Consider the following 21,639-nt stretch of genomic DNA (forward strand, 5'->3'; position numbering starts at 1 on the left):
CCCCCCGAACCGTAAGAGTAATATATATATATATATATATATATATATATATATATTTAATTTGGACTTTTTTAAATGTAGTAATTGTTCTTATTACTACAGATGGGATATTTGATGGTTGAGACATTAGTAGCATTACTGGTGTATTCCCTAGTAATAGTAATATCTACTTTTTTTCTTTTACTATTCTAATTCATTTGTTAATTTTCTATTGTTCTTGTTAATTTTGTTAAGTAACACTGCTACTTATACAGCGATTGTGATATAATTTATTTTAATAGCTTAAAATATAGATTGGCATAAGTTATGTATCATAAACTCGTCAGATCTCGCGAGATGCTCCTTAAATTATGGTCGATAACATAAAAAACTCCCTGATAATTTAGTGCAATCCAACTATTACGGTATTATAGAGGTGTTCAAATCGGCAAGTCGCATGACAACCACATCAAGTCAAGTCAAATCCATGACAGTCCTGATTGTTGGAGCACCTTTGATTCAGCTGTTATAACTCACCAGGTTTGCCGATTCTCCATTATTCTCACAAATTCTGTCGCTGAGATCTTAGTCCATTCCTTTACGTTGGTCATCCAGTTTATTGTTGTTGTTATTTTTTGTCTTCCTATTTTGCGCTTCTCTTTCACAATCCCATTCAGAATCACGTGATTACTAAAACTGATATAAAGTACCAATGGAACAGAATGTATCAGAACTACATTTTAACATTGTTTTGTGTTACATAACTAGAATGCTGCCAACGAAAATTTATTCCTTTTGGGAAGGGTATAACAGTCCTTTCCGATGCAAAATCGTCAAACACTCAGATCATAAACATGTGTTCAAATCGAAGATTTATCATTTTCAAAGACGGGGATATCCCTTGTACTTAATAGCATTGGAACACAAAGAAATGTGGATCAACTTGGGTTATCAAGACCACCCAGAAAGATACCTGTGACTACTTGTAACAAGTGAGAATCCGCGAACACCAAAGAAAGTAGCAAAAACAGTCCAGCTGTCCCAGGCAGCAGTGCGCGACAAAATCTAGAATGATCTCTGTCACATGTATACATGTTACCTCCACAACATATTCGTTCAACCGCTGAATACTTCAAGCACCTGGAGAATGAAATGTGTTTCATGTTCTTCCATACGTATTAGTCATATCTCCGGACTCAGCACCTATGGATTTTTTTGTGATCAGACTGTTGAAACGGGTGTTGGGAAACCGTCGTCCTCGTGTGCTTTGGGCATTACGGCTTTACGAGCGAGTCTTTCGCTACGGAAACTACGCTGCAGGGCTATTGTCCAAGTTCACGATCGTCAAAAGGAGTATGACTGGACGTAGCGACATGGACTGTAACAACGAGGCAGAGGGTCCGAAATCGTTTTGATATAACGCATATAAGTTTTCTATTGCATAAATAAAATATTATAAATCATCTTATAATCATAATTAATATTTTCAGTTCTAAAGATTAGCCTTTCAAACTTGAAAAACTAGATTATTTTGTTAAATATATCACAGCGCCCGGCATGGCCAGGTGGATAAGGCGCTCGACTCACAATCTGAGGGTCGCGGGTTCGAATCCGCATCCCACCAAACATGCTCGCCCTTTTAGCCGTGGGGGCGTTATAATGTGACGGTCAATCCCACTATTCGTTGGTAAAAGAGTAGCCCAAGAGTTGGCGGTGGGTGGTGATGACTAGCTGCCTTCCCTCTAGTCTTACACTGCTAAATTAGGGACGGCTAGCGCAGATATCCCTCGTGTAGCTTTTGCGCGAAATTCCAAAACAAACAAATATATCATATTGCTTTCACTGAAGTATATACTTTTAATTTAATTCATTTTAATAACAAATAGAATATTCGTGCCTTTGACGCTCAGAAATTAATCTTGATAAGTTACAATATGGTTAGAGGAAAATAGAGAAGCAATTTGTTGAAACGAAGGCTGATGAGAAACATGATTTAAAAGTATTACAGTGTAACACCATCAAGTCTACTAAAGTCGTTTAAAAAACTAAAACTACCAAAAAAGTTGTATGTTTCTTTTTGTTTTGAAAATTTCGAGAGAAAATATCATTCATAGCTCTTAGGAGCAAAATGTGTGTGTGTGTGTGTAGAAGTGAGAGGCAAATTTTGAAATATTATCAAAAATGCACCGCTAAAGGCAGCCAGAAACTAATGGATCTCGGAGGGGGAGGACATGCTTCTTTGGAAAGTTTCTACAGTTAGAGTTGCAACTTGTGCCTATCTTGATGCAGTGGTGGCCAAGATATGATGGAAATGATAGAACAAACATAAGTAGAATCAATGAAAAAAGTAAGATGTCTAATGACCACTGAAATAACCTTCTATTTTTCACAAAAACCAAACTGAAGGAATGTGGGGAGGGAAGTGGATGCTGCCTCTCCCTCTGTATTGAAGATGGGGCTCCTGGACCCCTCTTCCGACGTTTTTTGTCATATCTATGAACTTCTTTCACTGATTGTTCTCGTAGTAACAGCATTCTTATGGTTAACCCTACAGCATGAATTCTTATAAATCGGCCATAGCATCTTTAAGATAAGATGGGTACAAAGACAGCATGAATTTTTATAAATCGGCCATAGCATCTTTAAGATAAGATGGGTACAAAGACAGCATGAATTTTTATAAATCGGCCATAGCATCTTTAAGATAAGATGGGTACAAAGACAGCATGATTTTTTATAAATCGGCCATAGCATCTTTAAGATAAGATGGGTACAAAGATGTTTGAATATAGAGATAAGTATCAATACTAAAATGTCTTCCATCTCAGGATTTCATTTTCGTCATTCATTAAAATTATTTGTTGGTCTACAGCTTATCACAGCAAATAAAAAGTCATTCTTAGCAAAATGATGTTAGTGTTCAAACCCATGTCTTTTTTATTTCATAAATTGTTTAGCAACTCATAATTTTACGATGGTTAAGTTTAGTCACTGTTTTTAACGGTATATTACTGTCTCTTTACGAAGTTTTCATATATTCACCATTTTAACGGGTTTTTTTTAAATCATTTTACGAAGGTTAATTATATTTACTGTTTCACGTTATTCTCCCACGACTTTACGAAAGCTACGAACACACACCTTTTTTAATTATATTTTTCCGTCATCCTTTTTGAAGATTAAGTATATTCATCATTTAGCATTACTTTTCTGTCACTTCAGGAAGGTTAAGTAATTCACTGTTTTAATATTATTTTCCGTCATTTTACAAAGGTTAAGCATATTAAATTTTTAACGTCATTTTTTTAATTTGCAAAAATTAAGTATATTTACCGCTCTAAAGTTAATTTTTTGAAAATATAAATTCCGAATTAAACCAATTTTTTTTTATTTCAGCTGTATGGCTCACCTAGTACTCCTGTTTTGGAAAATCCTGAATATCAGACCAGGTGGTATTTCAAATACTTCCTTGGACGACGTAAGTAGTCTAAAGGTTTCCTTACTGTTTCACAATTATAGAAGTTTAACACTAAATCCAATTAGTTATAAAAAAATCAAAATCAAATATAAGTCTGCTCCAAAAACTTTTATTAAAGCATGAAATTTGTTGAGAAATTAACGCAAAGTTATGCCACAGTTTTGTCGAATCTAAACCTCGTTGTGACAGTCTATTTGGAGTACGTGGTGAAAGAGGTAAATATGCTAAACAATGGATTAATCGTTCTTCATAAGGTAGACAGTGGCATGTCTCCACATATGGAAGCCGTGGCGTCGCAGGTGACGCGTTAACATATATATGTATTTGTTTCAAGGCAATCACTCAACTATTCGACAGTGCAATGCCGCTAATTGACTTTATGGGTAGATGCATACGTCACAGCTATTTACGAAAGAGGAGATTTGTATAACGATGTTGTTAAGCTATTTTGAGGGAAATAACATAGCAGGGTATTTAGGACAACAATGGGAAGAGACAAGAACCACAGTAATCCCTTTCAAAAACATATATGCCTGTCTAGTCCCACGATGCAGTTCCAGAGGCCTCTTATGCCGCTGGTTTCCTTAAATTGGTCTTGGAGGCCGGCATCTACGTACAGTGGAAAATCTGGAAAGGTGGTTGTTCTTAGGTTGAATTCGCCTCCTTCACAGAAATGTGTTACAACAGAAAGTGCGGTATCGAACAGTGGTGTGCAATCACAGTTAAACTGTTTACTTGTTTGAAGTTAAGCACAAAGCTACGCAATGGGCTATCTGTGCTGTGCCCACCAATGGATATCGAAGCCCAGTGTTTAGTCTCTGAGCCAATTGGGAGAGAGGTGGGGTTTAAGACTGAAAATAGTCAACAATGGGGAAAGTAGTCTCGAAGACAGCAAAGGACCTGGAACATCGTTGTTACGAAGTGTAATTAAGCTCTAGTACATGTAAAACAACTATGGTCTGGACATTATAAAGAATCTGAAAAATCAAACAGAAAGAAAATGTAAGATGGGGGTCCTCCACACCCTCGTTATCTTCTAACGATCAACGTAATGTAATGATATTATTACTAAAGACTCTTATAAGGTAATAATTTTGTAATTAAACATGCAAACATCGTTATTCCCAGAAGAAAATGGTTCTGTTTTTCTTGAAGTATACTAAAATAAAACTTAAACGTTTTCACATGAATTCAAAACTATAATTAAAAGAAGGAGGAACTCGTCTCCAAGAGACACGTCATTTTTGTTTGACTAACAGTATACTCTTTACACAGAAACCCTTTCATGATGAATAAAAAAGAAAGAAAATATTTCCCCACTTGCACCATGGAAACGTGTCTTCTTATCCTCATTTTACTTTAATAACTAGGTTGTATCTCAGAACCAAATCCCAGAACTTCGTTTTAAGACTAATGTTCCATATATAGACAAGCAAATTTGTTCGTTTATTCTATTTACGTTTCTTAACAAAAATCATTTTTTTTCAAACTTTACTGATTAATTCCTTTAGTGATTGAATATGTATATTGTTTGGTTATGTAATAATAAAAATATAACAAGTGGTTTAAAAGCACACTCATTAGATTTATGTTTCTAGATTGTGTCTATTGTTTGGTTATGTAATAATAAAAATATAACAAGTGGTTTAAAAGCACGCTCATTAGATTTATGTTTCTAGATTGTGTCTATTGTTTGGTCATGTAATAATAAAAATGTAACAAGTGGTTTAAAAGCATGCTCATTAGATTTATGTTTCTAGATTGTGTCTATTGTTTGGTCGTGTAATAATAAAAATGTAACAAGTGGTTTAAAAGCATGCTCATTAGATTTATGTTTCTAGATTGTGTCTATTGTTTGGTCATGTAATAATAAAAATGTAACAAGTGGTTTAAAAGCACACTCATTAGATTTATGTCTCTAGATTGTGTCTATTGTTTGGTCATGTAATAATAAAAATGTAACAAGTGGTTTAAAAGCATGCTCATTAGATTTATGTTTCCAGATTGTGTCTAGGTATTTGCTATTACAATTAAAAAAAACAAACGAAAAATGTACCTAGATGAGCACCCATCAGAAAGTGTCCAAAGAAAGTCCATGGTGTGTGATATCTTTCTGTAGAGAAACACAAACATGGGAGATTGCACCTCATCTGTATCAGGTGTACTCTTCCTCCATTGCAAAGATATGTGTTACTATATAGGGTGTAAAAGGAACGTGTCCAATACTCATTTGAATGCATCAACTGGTGTAGAGTGGCTAATAATAAAAATGACTGTTATTAAGGCTTAAATCATTTAAGCCCAATGTTGTATGTTTTTTATTATTCTTCCTGTCGCTCATTAACAACAAATTACATAAATTTGTGTTTTGTGTTTTCTAGAAACACCATTCCCTTAATTATATTTTACTTTAGAAGTCACATCTAAGTAGAAAAATTTGTGGGCTTTCAATGCTTTATCCGCATCATGATAATATAAAAAATCTAGCGTCAGTTACTCTGTTTGTGTATTTACTTCCTACAAACATTCGTCCTCAGTGTACTCACATTCCTACAGTAAGTAAGTACACTTAGACATGAAAAAATGTTCTTAACCCATGTCAACCCATAACGTACAGAAAATGAATTAATCAAATTACGTAAGAGTAATGTAAAATGTTAATCTTGGGTTCATTTCCAACTTGAAAAAAAAGTTCACATTTCCTTACATTTTTTATCTTAATATGTAAAGAAGGAGTTATTTACTACAACGGAAAACTGCTCCGGAAATTGTTGCTTCAGGCGTTGAATTTTTCCCGCATTAACAACAAATAGGAAAAGATCGATCTTCCAGTATAACTTACAAAGTTTTTTCGAGTAATTCAGTCACGCCTGTTTCCGCTTGAACTGATGCGCTTTCAGTAAAGCGGTCGATTGGTTGGGGAAAGCGTTTTAATCTGTTACTCAAGCCTGATCAGACTCGAATACTACCTTTCTACCTATCATCCTTACTCTGAGCTTCTCGATTCTTCTTCCACACACTCTGATTTTCTCCATCTTCTGCTAGCTTTTCATTTCTCTTAGACTTATTGGAATAATCCCAGTTAAGTTCACACTGGATGAAAACCAATAAATATAAGACTTAATTAAATATATAGCGACTTCCTAAAATGAGCTGTACATGTTTTCTACTCTACCAGGTTTTCTCGTTTCATTTTTTTTTATTATTACCCTTTTATTTCTCATTCGAAAACTATATATATATATATTCATTCTTTCTTTCTGCTCAGGCAACTTTCACTTTTGGTACTTCTTTCCATTCCTTTTTTTTTCTACTCACCTGCATTAATTGTCATTTTTATCACACATAATATTTCTTTCTCATTTATTCTACTTCCTTTACCTTATGTCTACACCACTTATTCTTTCTTTCTATCCTCAGTACTCCTCATTTCCTAATTCTTTCTGATTTGTTTTACTTGTTTTTCACCTTTTCTTTCCCATCAGTTTGTTTTCTAGTTTCTCACTTATTAAACGTGCTGGACCGAGGATTTAAAGTTCCAAGAACCGAGCCGATATTCGTTAATACGTTTTGATAAGCAGTTCTAAATTAAGAGTGGGTATTTCTGCTTCTTAGGTATCCTGACCTGGCAGTTTAGCCCTAAGTCACATAAGGTGTTGTTTAGGTTGAAAATGTCACATATCCTATTTTCGAGCATCCGACATCCTTTTTTTTTCTAAACTGCTCGTGTTATTCTGACATTTTGAGAACTTTGACATCGTTTTGTATGTAATGTGTTTGTTATCTTTCTCAGTCGATCTGTTTCTTGTTTTGTCCCTTTTTTTTTCTGCTTTACCCTTTGGATTGGTTTGTTCTGAATTTCGCGCAGAGCTACACAAGAGCTATCTACACTAGCCGTCCCTAATTTAGCAGTGATAGACTAGAGGGAAGACAGTTAGTTAACACCACCCACCGCCAACTCGTGGGCTACTCTTTTACGAACGAATAGTGGGATCAACTGTCACATTATAACGCGCCCACAGCTGAAAGGGTAAGCATGTTCGATGATGGGGGTTCGAACCCATGATCAACCAGGCCATGCCAAGTTCACTCTCACGATGCTGATCTCTAATTTTCTCATCTTTTACATTCCCATCTTTTACTTTTTTTTACCACTGATGGGATAGCGGTACAGACTTGCAACGCTAAAATCTGGGGTTCGATTCCCCAGGGATAGCCGAATGAGGCATTATTCTAAAACAAACAAACTTATTATTTTTAGTTTTTATTTATATTTTTCTTTTGTTTCTCACAACTATTGTTTTTATATCCCCTTCAATGTTTAGCGTGGCCGACTGTGGATCTGCAATAATGTGGTTCGATTTCTGTTTCCGGCAAAAAAAAAAAATCGTTATCCGCACTTTGGACCTGTTGGTGCATCATAAGAGTAATGGTCAACTCCCACTTTTCGGTTCATGAGTAACTACAAGTTGGCGGTGGGTGCTTTTCTTCTAGTCTATCACTTAAAAATTAAGAGCGGCTAGCGTACATATCTCTCGTATAGCTTTGCTCGAAATTATACAGAGAAACAAACACCTCTCGTTTTCTTCGTTTTTACACTTTGTTTCAATAGTTTGTTTAGCTATTTCTTTGTGATAGTTTCTCTGTAACTTTCTTAAATGTTTATGATCGTTGTATTTCCCATTTTGTGTTATTATGTTTTCCCCATATATCTTCTTGTCTTATATTATATTTCTCAATCTTTTCCAACTCTTCTTTTATCTAATTTTTACTTTAGCGATCTCTGTTTCTTTTTCTCACCGTTCTCTTTTCTTCTATCTACACGCACGTACTTGGAGGGAATTTGGCCGAACTCCCCCTATATTTGAGATGTAAAACAATTATGCTTATATAGTTATAGCGCACCTGCTTATGGTATTAAGCTTTTGCTACATATTTAACATTCTTCTGATGAAGCATTAGCATTTTCTGGCTTGAAATAGTCGCATGCCCCCAGACCCCCTATTATTAACGTGCTGATGTTGGCTTTCGATCTCGCACATTAGCCCCCCCCCCCCTTCTAACATTCTGTACACGGGCCTGACATAAATGTATTTTTGGATACAGGTATTTGTCTTAATCATACCTTTCCCCCTCTTTTCAAATCTTTATCTTCCAAACTTCATGTTTTTCATCTCATTCGCATTTCTTTGGCTGCAGATACATTATAAGAGTAACAACCGATTCATTAGCGTGAATGGTGGATGGCAGGGTGCTGTTGACTGACTGTCTTCTCTTTGGTCAATAGTTCAAAATTAGGAAACCCTTAGTAGCTTATTTTTCATTCACCTGGTTTCCTGGTCGTAAACTTCTCTATATTTTCCAGTTGCTTGGTTTAGCTCTCCTGGAAGTTAACTTTTCTCTTGTTTATTTGTAGTTCTTTAATCTGTTTTACTCCTTATGTGTCTCATCTTCTTTTTTCCAATCTACCTGCTTATACCTGCCTAATTAATATACAACACTTCCTTTTCTCTGAACTGAAAAAATATAACCCTTGAAAATCTAAGATATATATATTCTAAGGAATAAATATATTTAAAAACAATAAAACGATCCTAAACTTATTACTGGACAATATATTGAACTTGGAGTTTGAGGACATTTGATTCGACAATTTGATGCATGAAGAACAAGAGTCACTTTACCGAGCTAATGTGAATGTATAAAATCTGAATAGGAATTAATAAAAAATTATTTAATATATGATAAATCAGAACATTTTACTTGACATAATAACTCAGGCTGCAAGGCATTCCCGCTTAATCGATTTCTTGATTTTGGCCCTCAGTTCATTAGTAGGCAATAAATGTAATTGATGTTGTCAGGTTTATGCCTATACTATGACGGTATGTTTGTAATATAATGATACTTCACTATTCTTCGTAAAATAAGGGCTGAGCCTGTGGGCGCCAAATAAAATACCTTTAGTCTATTATATAAGTGTTTTTAATGAAACACAGTGACTAGAAAAACGTTGTTCTTCATGTAATAAATATCATAGGTTGCATTTTCAAGTGCTGGATTATAATTATAGTCTTTGTACGAGTGTATGGACTAAAAATAAGAAATACCTTACATATGTTGAACTCTTATAAGAAATATGCCCCCACCCCCAGTGACTCAGCGGTAAGTCTGAAGACATCTAACGCTAAAAACCGGGTTCCGATACTCACGGTTGGCACAGCACAAATAGTTCATTTTGTAACTTTATGCTTAACAAAAAAACAGACTTATAAGAAATACGACATTGTATATAATATATATATATATGTATGTATGTGTGTGTGATATGATAAACAGTGTAAAACTTGATGCGGAATCCCAGACAAACAACTTATTGTATGTACACAAACGTTTTGATATCCAAGATGCCTAAAGCACCCTTCTAAAATATATTTCAATATTATCACACACCAAACTTATCCTACTATTTGTCTTATTGCTTAGATAAATATAAGATAACATCGCTGTAACGTAACGTAGTACAAACTTAGAATGCACGTTTGTAGAAAGTATTTATTATTATAACTTTATATTTGTTCGTTCAATACTAATGGCAAGTATGTGACTTCATGCTTTGAAATCAGTGAAAAGCGCTAAAGCTGTATGCATATGGTTTAAAAGTAAAGCTCATTCTATTTTTTCATATCTGTTGTGATTGAGAATAAAATTATTTTTTTACGTTGCTTCTTATACAAATATTTCACCAAGATGTTATAATAATGTTTTTGGTCTATTTTTCACTTCAGAAGTAAGACTAAATCAACATAAAAATATAAGGCATTGTATGTACCAAAGAGATCAATGACATTTACTTTTCAAAACCAAACTAATATCTTTTTATAGACTTACTAGACAGGACACTACACAACAGTTTTGAGACTAACATATGTCACGTATATATATTGTTTTAGAATCTGAACAGAATCATATATGTACAACTTTTAACTAACAATATAACAAACATAATACAAAATGTTATTTTTCACTTATTGCATACAGAAAAGAGCTATATTTGGATAAATTTCACATAAAGCAGTAGAATCCATAATTCATCATGAGGCACCTGAACGGATAGCGTCAAATGATACAATTATCGGGTTAACTAAAAAACAACAACAACTAGTTTCCATTCCTAGACGTGATGGTCACGGAAATACATAACTCACATACCTCAGATATTTAAACAAAGCACACAAATATTTCAACTACTCATCCCAGAAAAGGCCCGGCATGGCCAGGTGGTTAGGACGCTCGACTCGCAATCTGCGGGTCGCGAGGGTTTGTTTGTTTTGAATTTCGAGCAAAGCTACACGAGGGCTATCTGCGCTAGCCGTCCCTAATTAAGCAGTGTAAGACTAGAGGGAAGGCAGCTAGTCATCACCACCCACCACCAACTCTTGGGCTACTCTTGGGCTACCAACGAATAGTGGGATTGACCGTCACATTATAACGCCCCCACGGCTGAAAGGGCGAGCATGTTTGGTGGGATGGGGATGCGAAAAAAATACAACGACTTAGAACATCAGAAAGTTCCCACGGAATACTATTTGTTTTGAAGTGACAAAATATTAATAATTAAATTTCACACGAAACTTTTACAGAAAACAGGGCCCTTTTTGATCTGGGTAAGCTTGAGACCTTATAAACTAAAATATAGGTTTCATTCTAAACGGTGAGCACAGCTGAATTACCTCATTGTGCGGCTTGGCGCTTAACCACAAACAAAGAAAACAAAAATATAAACAACTATTTCTGAAAGTATCTATGAACATTGTACATTTTAAAGCCTGAAGTTACTACTTATAATATGTTGATAGTTTCTGTTATAACTTTTGCTCCCGATGTCTCATCGGTAAGCTTGAGGTCTTTTAACGGTATAATTTGGAGTTCGATCCCTTCACTAAGCAAAAGCGCATTGTGCAACTTTACATTTCAATAAGAAAAAACTATTAAATTATTTTAATTGACACTGCAATTGAGGTTTGAGGTTGTTTGTTTCAACCCCAAACCACAAAAATATGCTATCTGGACTCTGTCCACCACCGGGAATTAAACCCCGGATTTTAGTGTTGCAAGTTCGTAAAATTACTGCTGATTCATTAGTGAACAGCACCGCAGTAATTATTTCTATTAAGATAAGTAACGAAATCTAAACCAAAACGAACTAATTTAGGAGCTATTTTTGATTTTATCAGTCAAGGTGAATAATAAAGTTGTCACCCGATAAATCTTTATACAGACGTAGCTGTATAGAGGTGATATATCTTTATATTACTTTTTTACTCATTTTGATTAAAAACACACTTCTTATCTCAGTTTTTTAAAGATTTGAAGAAATACTATCTATTGTCAAAAATATCCCCTCTTATATACGCTTGTATTTCTTTGCTTGTTTGTGGTTAAGCACAAAGCTACACAATGGACTGCCTGTGCTGTGCCCACTACCCGGTTTCTAGCGTTATAAGTTCACAGACTTACCGCTGTACCACAGAGGGGCGTTATATACGCTTGGAATTGTTTTCTCACTTCCATCACTGTTAATGCTTGTTTGTTCCTTTTTTTAATTTTTTCTTCTGTGTATCTATAAGAATTTTCGTGCAAAGATACACAAGGGTTATCTGTGCATAGACGTCTCACATTTAAACTGATAAACCATAGGGAAGACAGTTAATCAAATAGCACTCCCTGCCAACTCTTTGGCTTCTTTAATCAAATAGAAGGGATTGTGGCTGTCATTCTTACAACGCACCCACAGCCCCAAATTGAAAAGTTCATTTATGTAGCAACAGCAAATGAATCCAAAACCGAAGAATTCACAGACCGAGCATGTTAACCACTAGGCCATGCATGAGGATCAGTATGAATGCTATGAATGAAAATGTTGCTTTACATTCCATTTATTTTATCAGTTATTAGTATTACTTAGCACAGAAACTTCATCTGTTGTAGTTTTATGGAATAAAATTGTGACATCTAATTGTATGCCTGATTTCTATTTCAAACTCTCTCGCATATGGAAACAAATGTGTATAAAGCTTTGTATTAATACTAGTTTCATTGCAAGTAATACACATAACGATTTGTTAATAAACTTATCTGGTGAAATTTGTTACATCCACTAATTTGTGAGTGTAAGCTACAGCTCTGTTTTTGTGATGGAGCTCACTCACTCCACTTCTCTTTTGAATAATAAATGTCTTAATTAGTCTAGACGTCATTTAAATTTAATGAATGTATTGAAATTGTTGACATTATAAATCTAAAAGGCTTATAATAATATTTAATTAACCTCACCTTGCTGTGTTATCATTACAAAGAAATATTTACGCATTCCCTGTCTCTTCAAGCGAGTGTGAAGGGGGATTTTTCAAATAAATCTTTTCCTCACTCCAAACACAGCTTCACTTTGCATTTCAACGGTTTCAGGCTGCTCTTTATTCGTTTATTAGGACTTCTTCTGAGACAATTTAATCCCAATGGATCTGTAACGTCATGGTAAGCCATAAGATATCATACTGCAACCGATACAAAGAATAAGAAAAACAAACTCGAACCTGATTTTGACAAAAAAATGGTAGTTTTATGGGGTTTCCTTTGAATTTCAGCCATGATTTTTCCAAGATTTCTGTGGCATATTGCGTTACATTTAGTTTATATTTATATTATAATTATATTTGTATATTAGTATGATAAAATATTTAAAAATTTAAACTACATTTTTTCAACTAATTATACTGTCACTTAAATTGATTACTTTGAGGACAAAAATTTCTTTTTATTACATACCAAAAAATTTCTTTGTTGTGATGCCAGGTGCTTCCAAATTCGTTTTGAGCTTGATCTTCGCCTCATAAGCCACTGGGTGTGCTTATAGCATTCCCAGGTCTCCTAGCTGGAATTTGCTGAGATACAAAAAATGCTATGTTTTTGAGCTCTGGTTCTTTTTTGGTTACAAAAATAGTACTGGTAAGATATAAATATCCTATCATTATCGTAACACGAATAATTTTAAAACCGATTAGAAACTAACATTTCAAAATTAATCTTTCTAACAAAATTTTGTTCCAGTTGCACTGCACTGATTTCTTTTATTTAATCATTCCACTAACTTCACAACTGTTTGATGGAACTACTATTTTATTTAATTATTTCCCTAACTTCACAACTGTTTGATGGAACTACTATTTTATTTAATTATTTCACTAACTTCACAACTGTTTGATGGAACTACTATTTTATTTAATTATTTCCCTAACTTCACAACTGTTTGATGGAACTACTATTTCATTTAATTATTTTCCTAACTTCACAACTGTTTGATGGAACTACTATTTTATTTAATTATTTCCCTAACTTCACAACTGTTTGATGGAACTACTATTTTATTTAACTATTTCCCTAACTTCACAATTGTTTGATGGAACTACTAATTTAACAAAATACTTTCCAACCCTTCTTCTTCTTACAGATATACTTAAAATGTTTATAATATCTCTGCTTTGATATTAACACACAAAAAAGGATATACTTAAACTATTTCGCAGTTTGTAAGAATGGTTATTCATTACAATTCGTAAATATTTAACACTGCTGATTATCATCATCTTACAGTTTGACTAATGCATTTAATTTCTTATTGCAAGATTGAAAGGTACATCTGTCACTTACGTTATGTTTATAAATGTATTTTATTTTTGTAAGAGCATAGGATTAATATCGCCATAGGTAGTCTGTTATCAATAAAAGCAACGTAATGCAAGTGACTAGTAGAGAGTCCAGTTTGATTACCACACTTAAAATGTTCGGTTTTGTTTATTTCTATACCTTGTCGGATTCAAACAGTAAATGTTTTACTTGTCTCTGTCTATAGAGAGAAAAAAAAATGGGTTGAACTTAGAAGTTACGTCAGATACTCGCAAATTTATAAACGACTTTTTTTACTACACTTTTGATATTTTCAATTTCTACTTTCCCTTTTCTGTTGCATCAAATCTTTCGGTATCTCTTTTTTGCAGTTTAAACCCACTTTCCATTTAGAATTGCTTTTCAGTCAGAATGGATTTTAAGCAAAGATAAAAGTTCTATTTTTTAACATTAGGTGTTTGGCCATACAGTATGTTGATGATTTTGAATTTGTGCTTATCACAATATTTTTCAAACCGAATTAGCTTTTTCATTCTCCTAAAGATACATTTTTGAACAATCATGATAGTAGTTATTATTACATATACAGCTAGCTATGACAGATGACATTATCGAAGTACATCATCTTGATTAAAGTGTATGAAGTACTGGAGCCGATATTCCTAATATTGTTATGTTTACATTTAACGTTACGTTTGTTTTCAAGTTAATGAAAAATTCCAAAACTTTGTCTGATTTTAACTTTTCTTTCTTAGGTACACGAAACATTACTTCTAATATATGGAAAATCCCTTGTAAAGTGAATGTACAGGGTGATGAGATAGGACAGAAAGATTGGAAATTCACTATTATTCGATTGACGTTAATCTAAAATTTAGATCATGATAAGTATTTACAAATTGTATGAAATAAGACTTACCAGGAATTAGCGTTATTTCATAGAAGTTATTACAAAATTTGTTAAGCTTAAAATTCTTCGTTATTTAATGTTTAAAGAACGTTTTGGTTGCTAAGCTTTATAACATACGATTTGTTACTAAACATTTTTCATAAGATTTGTTCGTAATATTTGCAGACCAAAAAAAAATCTTCCGTATAAACGAGTTGAGAATAGCTAATAACTTAGTGTGAACCTGATATGAATGTGGTAAAAATTACATATAATTATAAACGAATTCTGTTACATTAAATTTATGCTACATTGTGTCCCAAGTTATTTATCAAAAGAAGCTTAGGATGTAGTAAAGAGACCAGACCGAACATTTGTTCAAAGCCATTAAAACTATTTCTGAAAGTTTTATTATAACATTATAAAAATATCATGTTTAACGAATTTATAATCACACTCACAAAAGTGTGATTTTAAAAGAGATGTAATGAACAATTTTTGAATTGTTACTTTTAAATCAGAGGATCTTACAACGAAGTTTTTGAAAACTACTTTTTTCTGTGTCCTAATTCTGGTGATAACAGGTGATCCAGTAAGTAGGTAAGTACCTATCCAACATTTATCTAAGCAAATAGACGTATCTTCTAACACGTGCTTAGTTGCAGTTATCTATCTGTTATTACAGTGACGAGCGAATTAATTGTTCACGTTTTGCTTTAACATTTATTAAAGAATATGATGAACATGAAAACAGTTCCGTGGATTCTCATAATATCTAAAAGCCTTGCTGTTTCTTTTTCCTTTGATGAACAGCCTTACAAGGATGTGCCGTAAGATCAAAATTGACCTTGTGTCTTACAGTTCAACAACTCTTAAACATTTTTAAAAGACTCGACAGTTCGCTTTTCTTAGCACAGACCGTTTTATCTTATCACGCATGTGTCACAGCTTTTCCCGCCATTTTTCACATATGGTAGTAGGTAGTAGTGATATTTGAAGCGTGGGTAAAAAATGTTCGCCGTCTTTTCCCATGTGATAACTTGAGCACAAATAAGGGTTAGATCATAAAACTTACGACATGAACGCAAGTGAAAGTTAATGACCGAAAACAAAATTAAAAGCGAATGTGTCCAACTGATGATTCAATGTAATCTTATCGTATTCGATTTTGGTTTTTCAGATGTATATATCTATCAATTAATGTTTAAAGTATTATGATTTGACCTGTACAGTTAGCTGACTTTTTTTACCAGAAGCTCTTAATAATTCAGACAAGAACAACACATCTTGGATTTCAGACTCACTATTTGTTATCTAGAGAACGGAACTTGTCACATGAATGCTAGTAGGTAACGAAAACGTTATAAAGTGTAAAAGTTAGAGTGACTAATAAATTATAAAGTATAAGTTAAAGTTCTATGCATAAAATAAGTTTCTACGTATGAGATCAAGTTTTCTTTCATTCCACTTCTTGTATATACTTAAAGAGTTACATTTTTATTATTAAACTAATAATAATATAAAATATTTCTCACATAAAACCCAATTTTCACGAATAAACTGCTATTGCATGTTGGGATAACTCGCAGGGTATTGCAAAGATAAGATCAAAACTACAACATTTGAAGGGGATGCTTAACACCAATATTATCATTCATTTGCTTGAATTGTTACAAGATTTGAATGGTCCGTGTAACAACTGTGGCAATGTTGAATTATACTGAATTGTATAGGTATTACTGGAAATGAAAAAATCAACCGAATACTTGTCCTTTCTCGTTTTCAAAAGGTTAAATAATAATTTTAGCTGAAATTTATTTAAAAACAAATTAAGTATGTTTATTACTCTAATGTTGTTTACTGCTCAAACTTGAGCTAACATAACTAGTCTATAAAGTTAATTAAAATCGATCCTTGTTCTATAAAGAGCAGGTTTAAAGTTAAAATAATTTATGTGTAAATGCAAATTAGAAGTTAAACGTAGATAATTTATTATGTAAACAAATTATGGAATGTTGTATTTGTACTGAATATTCCTTGTTTCATATCATAACCACTGCACCATTTTTCAAACTCAATCCATTCTCAGTTTCCTTCATTATTAGTCAAAAATCTAAATGGCCATTAAATACCACGATAAAATCGTGAAAGATCAAGTAACATAATTTATTTTTAGAAACTATAGATACACTAGATTAAAAAACAAAAAATTAAAACCAGAGAGCAAAAATTTGCATTTTGTAACCACCATTGTTCTATACTTATTCCCCCATTTACACAGTTATGTAATATCATTTGTGCTTATTTATTGTATTTGTTGAGAGGATAAAAGAATAATATGTTTTGGGGTCGTTCATCACCATTTCCCCTTTTTTATATTCATTTAATGTCATAGATGTTCTTCACTTGTGTTATCTAAACACTCTGAGCAGAATATGAAAATAAAGTTTCGAACATTGAGGCAGGGCGCCGAGAAAATCGTGAAAAGTTTTATATTGTTTTATTATGTACACCATCATATCACAGACGCTTATATCATTACTTCTCTTAATAAGTGTATTTTACGCAAGTAAGCGCCTTTAAGAAGGAAAGTGGTTTTATTTTTCATAAATCATCTAGATGGTGTAGGTATTATTTTTCATAGGAAAAAGGAAATCGTTACTTGTACAATATAGACGCTACTTTTCCCCTTTATTAGTGATTTGTTCAGTTTTGAGATCCCACCTGTGCTACGTTATCCAAAAAACCAGAAATGATAGTCACTCCCTTTGTCTTTATTATTTTTCAGGTAGACAATGTGTCTCAGAATCGACTGAATCACCACTCTATTTATAATTCATAGCACCGAATTCAACGGAAGCCGCTTTTCACGGGGAAACCACTATTGCCGGGCCCAAAACAAAACAGTAATACTTGCTTTGTCATCATGTTTAACTGACAATGACATCATACTGTACTTACTATTAGCCACCGCCCAACTGATTTGTACGCAAAAATTAAAAGGGTTTAATGTCCCTCGTGGCCACTTATCTTATTACTTCTGGCGCCAGTGGGGCACGTGACTCAGACCTGTCAATTTCTTCGTTAATGCTTGGTTAGAATCAAAATACACAAACTAGTAGTTTGCGGATTGTTTTCAATGATTAATATACCACTCAATACATTTATATCCTTTCCGCTCTTTTCAAAAGCTAACGAAAATGGCTAATTAAAAACCTAATTTTCAACCAGAAAAATGCTCTGAGTTATATTTATGACTTTTCGGGTGGTTAAGCTAGAATTTAAATAAGTTGCTTGGATTATTGATCTAGGCATATGTAAAACAGTTTAATTATATTTATTCCATATGGAACTAGCTGTCAATATCGTGGCGTCTCGTTAAAACCACGTGGGGCTATTATATATTTTAAAATTTCGTCACTTCACTTCTACTTACAAAACGAATACATTCATGGGCACCATCGCAGATTCCCGAAGTTCAAGAAAAATATTAGGCTTCGGAGATTAAAAGCTAATGTCTCTCGTTTTTTGTCATTGTCAATATCCTTGTCCCTGAAACTTATTAATGTAGTCACACAAATCTTTATTATAAATTACCAAATTTTATTATGTAATACCTGGACAAAAATAAAACAGTAATTGTTTATAGTTTTTTACAACATTTGGTCACACGACACACTTTGTTCCTAGATACATTCGTTTGCTTTAAAGCACAAAGCTGCATTTGGGCTATATGTGCTGTGCTCAGTATAGAGATCGAACTCAAATTTGAGCATTACAAGCATTGTAACTTATCGCTGAGCCACCGTAGGATCAAGCCTATCCGTTTTCTAAAAGAAGGAATTTATTAATTTATGTCTAGCTCCATAATGTATTTAGCACAACTATTAGTGCACATTTAAATATAAATTAACTAACCTACTTGCTGGATGTTTAATAAGTTGCCAGGTTTCAGTGTTTAGAATACGTGATTTCCTTTCATGAAAAACTAGCATAGACAAAGTTGAAGTAATCCATTAAATATTATGATACTTGTATGGAACTAGAAATGTTGAATAAATGTAATTAAATGTAGAAGCACAAATGGTAAAAAAAACAAAGTTTGATCAAAGTACAACAACGTTTATAACCTTTCGAGTGTTTCATGTGGATAATGGTTTTACATGCCAAAAGATAAATTTTATTGTTAAATGATTTAATCATATGTCATATTGATATAATACAAAAATATAGCACGACGTGCCAGGTTTTTCAGCCAAAAAATAAACAACTTTTGTTTCAATGACATCGATTTAGTCATAATAATATAAATGAGTTATCGATCCAGAAAACTTTGTGTACAGGAGATTGGTAAACTAGCACATATAAAGAAATTTAACACGCACAAATTAACCATTCAGTTTAGAGTTTAATATTTTACTCCATATAGAGTTATACACGGACTTTTCTCTACGTTAAAATACTTTTATCTTATTTGAGAGCTTTCGTGCCCTCTTACCGGAGCCTTCATCAGGAAACAATTGTGTTATCTTTTGTAAAATAAAATACTTGAAAGGTTATAAACGTTGTTGTACTTTGATCATATTTTGGTTTGTTACTATTTGTACTTCTACATTTCATTACATTTATTCAGCATTTCTAGTTTCATACGAGTGCCATAACATTTAATTGCTACACGCTGTTGCCCGACGAAGGCTCAGGTAAGAGAGCCGAAAGCTCTCAAATAAAATAAAAGTATTTTAACATAGAGAAAATCCTACGTATTAATTTACCTACGTTATGAGTCTTTAAAAACATTCACACTTCAAGAATATAAAACGATTTGTGTGAAATGTTTAAAACATGTCTTTATAAAGTGATTTCGAAGATGTTTTGTACAAAAACAATGGTTTTGGCAGCAGTAAGAGCTGAATGTATCTTATTCTAACTGCACGTGCCTATGCCTATAGACAGTGGTGATAGGAACTAACCGTAATTATTATATAGAAGTCTTGAGAACGTGGTGTAAGAACTGAGTATAACTTAAACTAATTATAGAAGCCTATATATAGACAGAGGCATAAGTTATTAATCCATATCACACTAACTATAGAAGCCTTTATTCAAGAGACCAACTTTAGTGTTAATGTAATTTACGTTTCTGTATTTATACTCTTTTTTTATAGTTCTAATTGATTTGCTCGATTATTTCGTCATTCCAGATTGTTCCTGGTATCTTTGATTTGTTGTTAATACGGTCACGTGATTAGTTTCCTTTTTAGCCGTTTAAAATTTTTAATATATAATTTTATATATTTTAATGTTCTTTAGACGAAACTCAAGTGCCTCCTTCATATTGTGCTTATTGCAAGTAGAAAGTGTTACTATGAACATATTTTAGTCTTCAATAAGTTTGAAGTTGGAATAGTAAAATGTATATCTAAACAATATAGCACTACACTATTTTTACATAGACACGAAGGCAATAAAAATCCATTCCACAGTTATTACAACATTATGAGTTAACAAAGGTTTGCCTACATTGTTGAACTTAAAATTTCCAATGCCACAAAAAATGAGAAACAAAAGCAGATTAAATTATCAAAATAATTTATAAAATCTAGTCATTACGACTTCATTACATTTTGGTATGATAAGTAAAGATGTTTGGTAAATCGTTACAACAAGTTACTTTACACAAGCTTAATAATGAATAAATGAAGTAACGAAATAATATTTTTAATAAGCTAAAAATATTTTTGTTTGTTTGTTTGTCGTTGAGCACAAATCTGCACAATGGACTATCTCTACTCTGCCTACTACGGGTATCGAAACCCGATATTTAGTGTTATAAAATCTCAGATTTCCTACTGAGCCAACGGGGGACAGCATCCTTTCTTATTTATTAAACTGGTGAGTTTAACAAATTTCCCTACTGTAATTTACAATTTTAAAAGTTTACATCATACATTAGGTTCTTTCAAGCAAAGATATATCAGTGTTCCGGAAGAATATTTTTGAAATTTCAATTACATTACTTTTAGGACATCGGCTACTTTTTACGAAACATTTTGTCACTGAATAAAGGTGCTTCCATTACAGATAACATTATTTATTTCTCGGTTTATTATTAAAACTGAAAAACAAACCTTCGTGCAAACCCTTCTTCCTCTTCCTACCATTTATTTTCCTCCAAACCTCAAAGGTCCCCCAGTGGCACAGCGGTATGTCTGCGGACTTAAAACGCTAGAAACCGGGTTTCGATATATACCCGTGGTAGGCAGAGCACAGATAGCCCATTGTGTAGCTTTGTGCTTAGCTTCACACAAACAAAACAAACCTCAAGGAATAAACAACAAGTTCAATTGCTCATCGCAAAGCGATTTCATATTAAAGAATGTTAAAGTTCCCTGGTTGTACGAAAAAAGAACAAACACTCCTATTGTTTGAATATGCTTTTCTATCGCCCCCCAGTGGCACAGCGGTATGTCTGCGGACTTACAACGCTAGAAACCGGGTTTCGATATATACCCGTGGTAGGCAGAGCACAGATAGCCCATTGTGTAGCTTTGTGCTTAGCTTCACACAAACAAAACAAACCTCAAGGAATAAACAACAAGTTCAATTG

The 21,639-nt window shown here is 33.3% G+C and overlaps 1 protein-coding gene across 1 annotated transcript in view; it reads left to right on the forward strand.

The window, feature by feature from the left end:
- LOC106478574 (GTPase-activating Rap/Ran-GAP domain-like protein 3) overlaps window positions 1-21,639 on the forward strand; it is a 437,755-nt gene that overhangs the window by 332,452 nt on the left and 83,664 nt on the right. The window contains exon 5 of the mRNA XM_022382188.1: window positions 3,376-3,457. Coding sequence (XP_022237896.1) covers window positions 3,376-3,457 — 82 coding nt within the window. The remainder of the gene's footprint in view (window positions 1-3,375; window positions 3,458-21,639) is intronic.

This window comes from Limulus polyphemus, unplaced genomic scaffold (assembly GCF_000517525.1).
Source record: "Limulus polyphemus unplaced genomic scaffold, Limulus_polyphemus-2.1.2 Scaffold227, whole genome shotgun sequence".
In the NCBI taxonomy this organism is placed as follows: domain Eukaryota; kingdom Metazoa; phylum Arthropoda; class Merostomata; order Xiphosura; family Limulidae; genus Limulus; species Limulus polyphemus.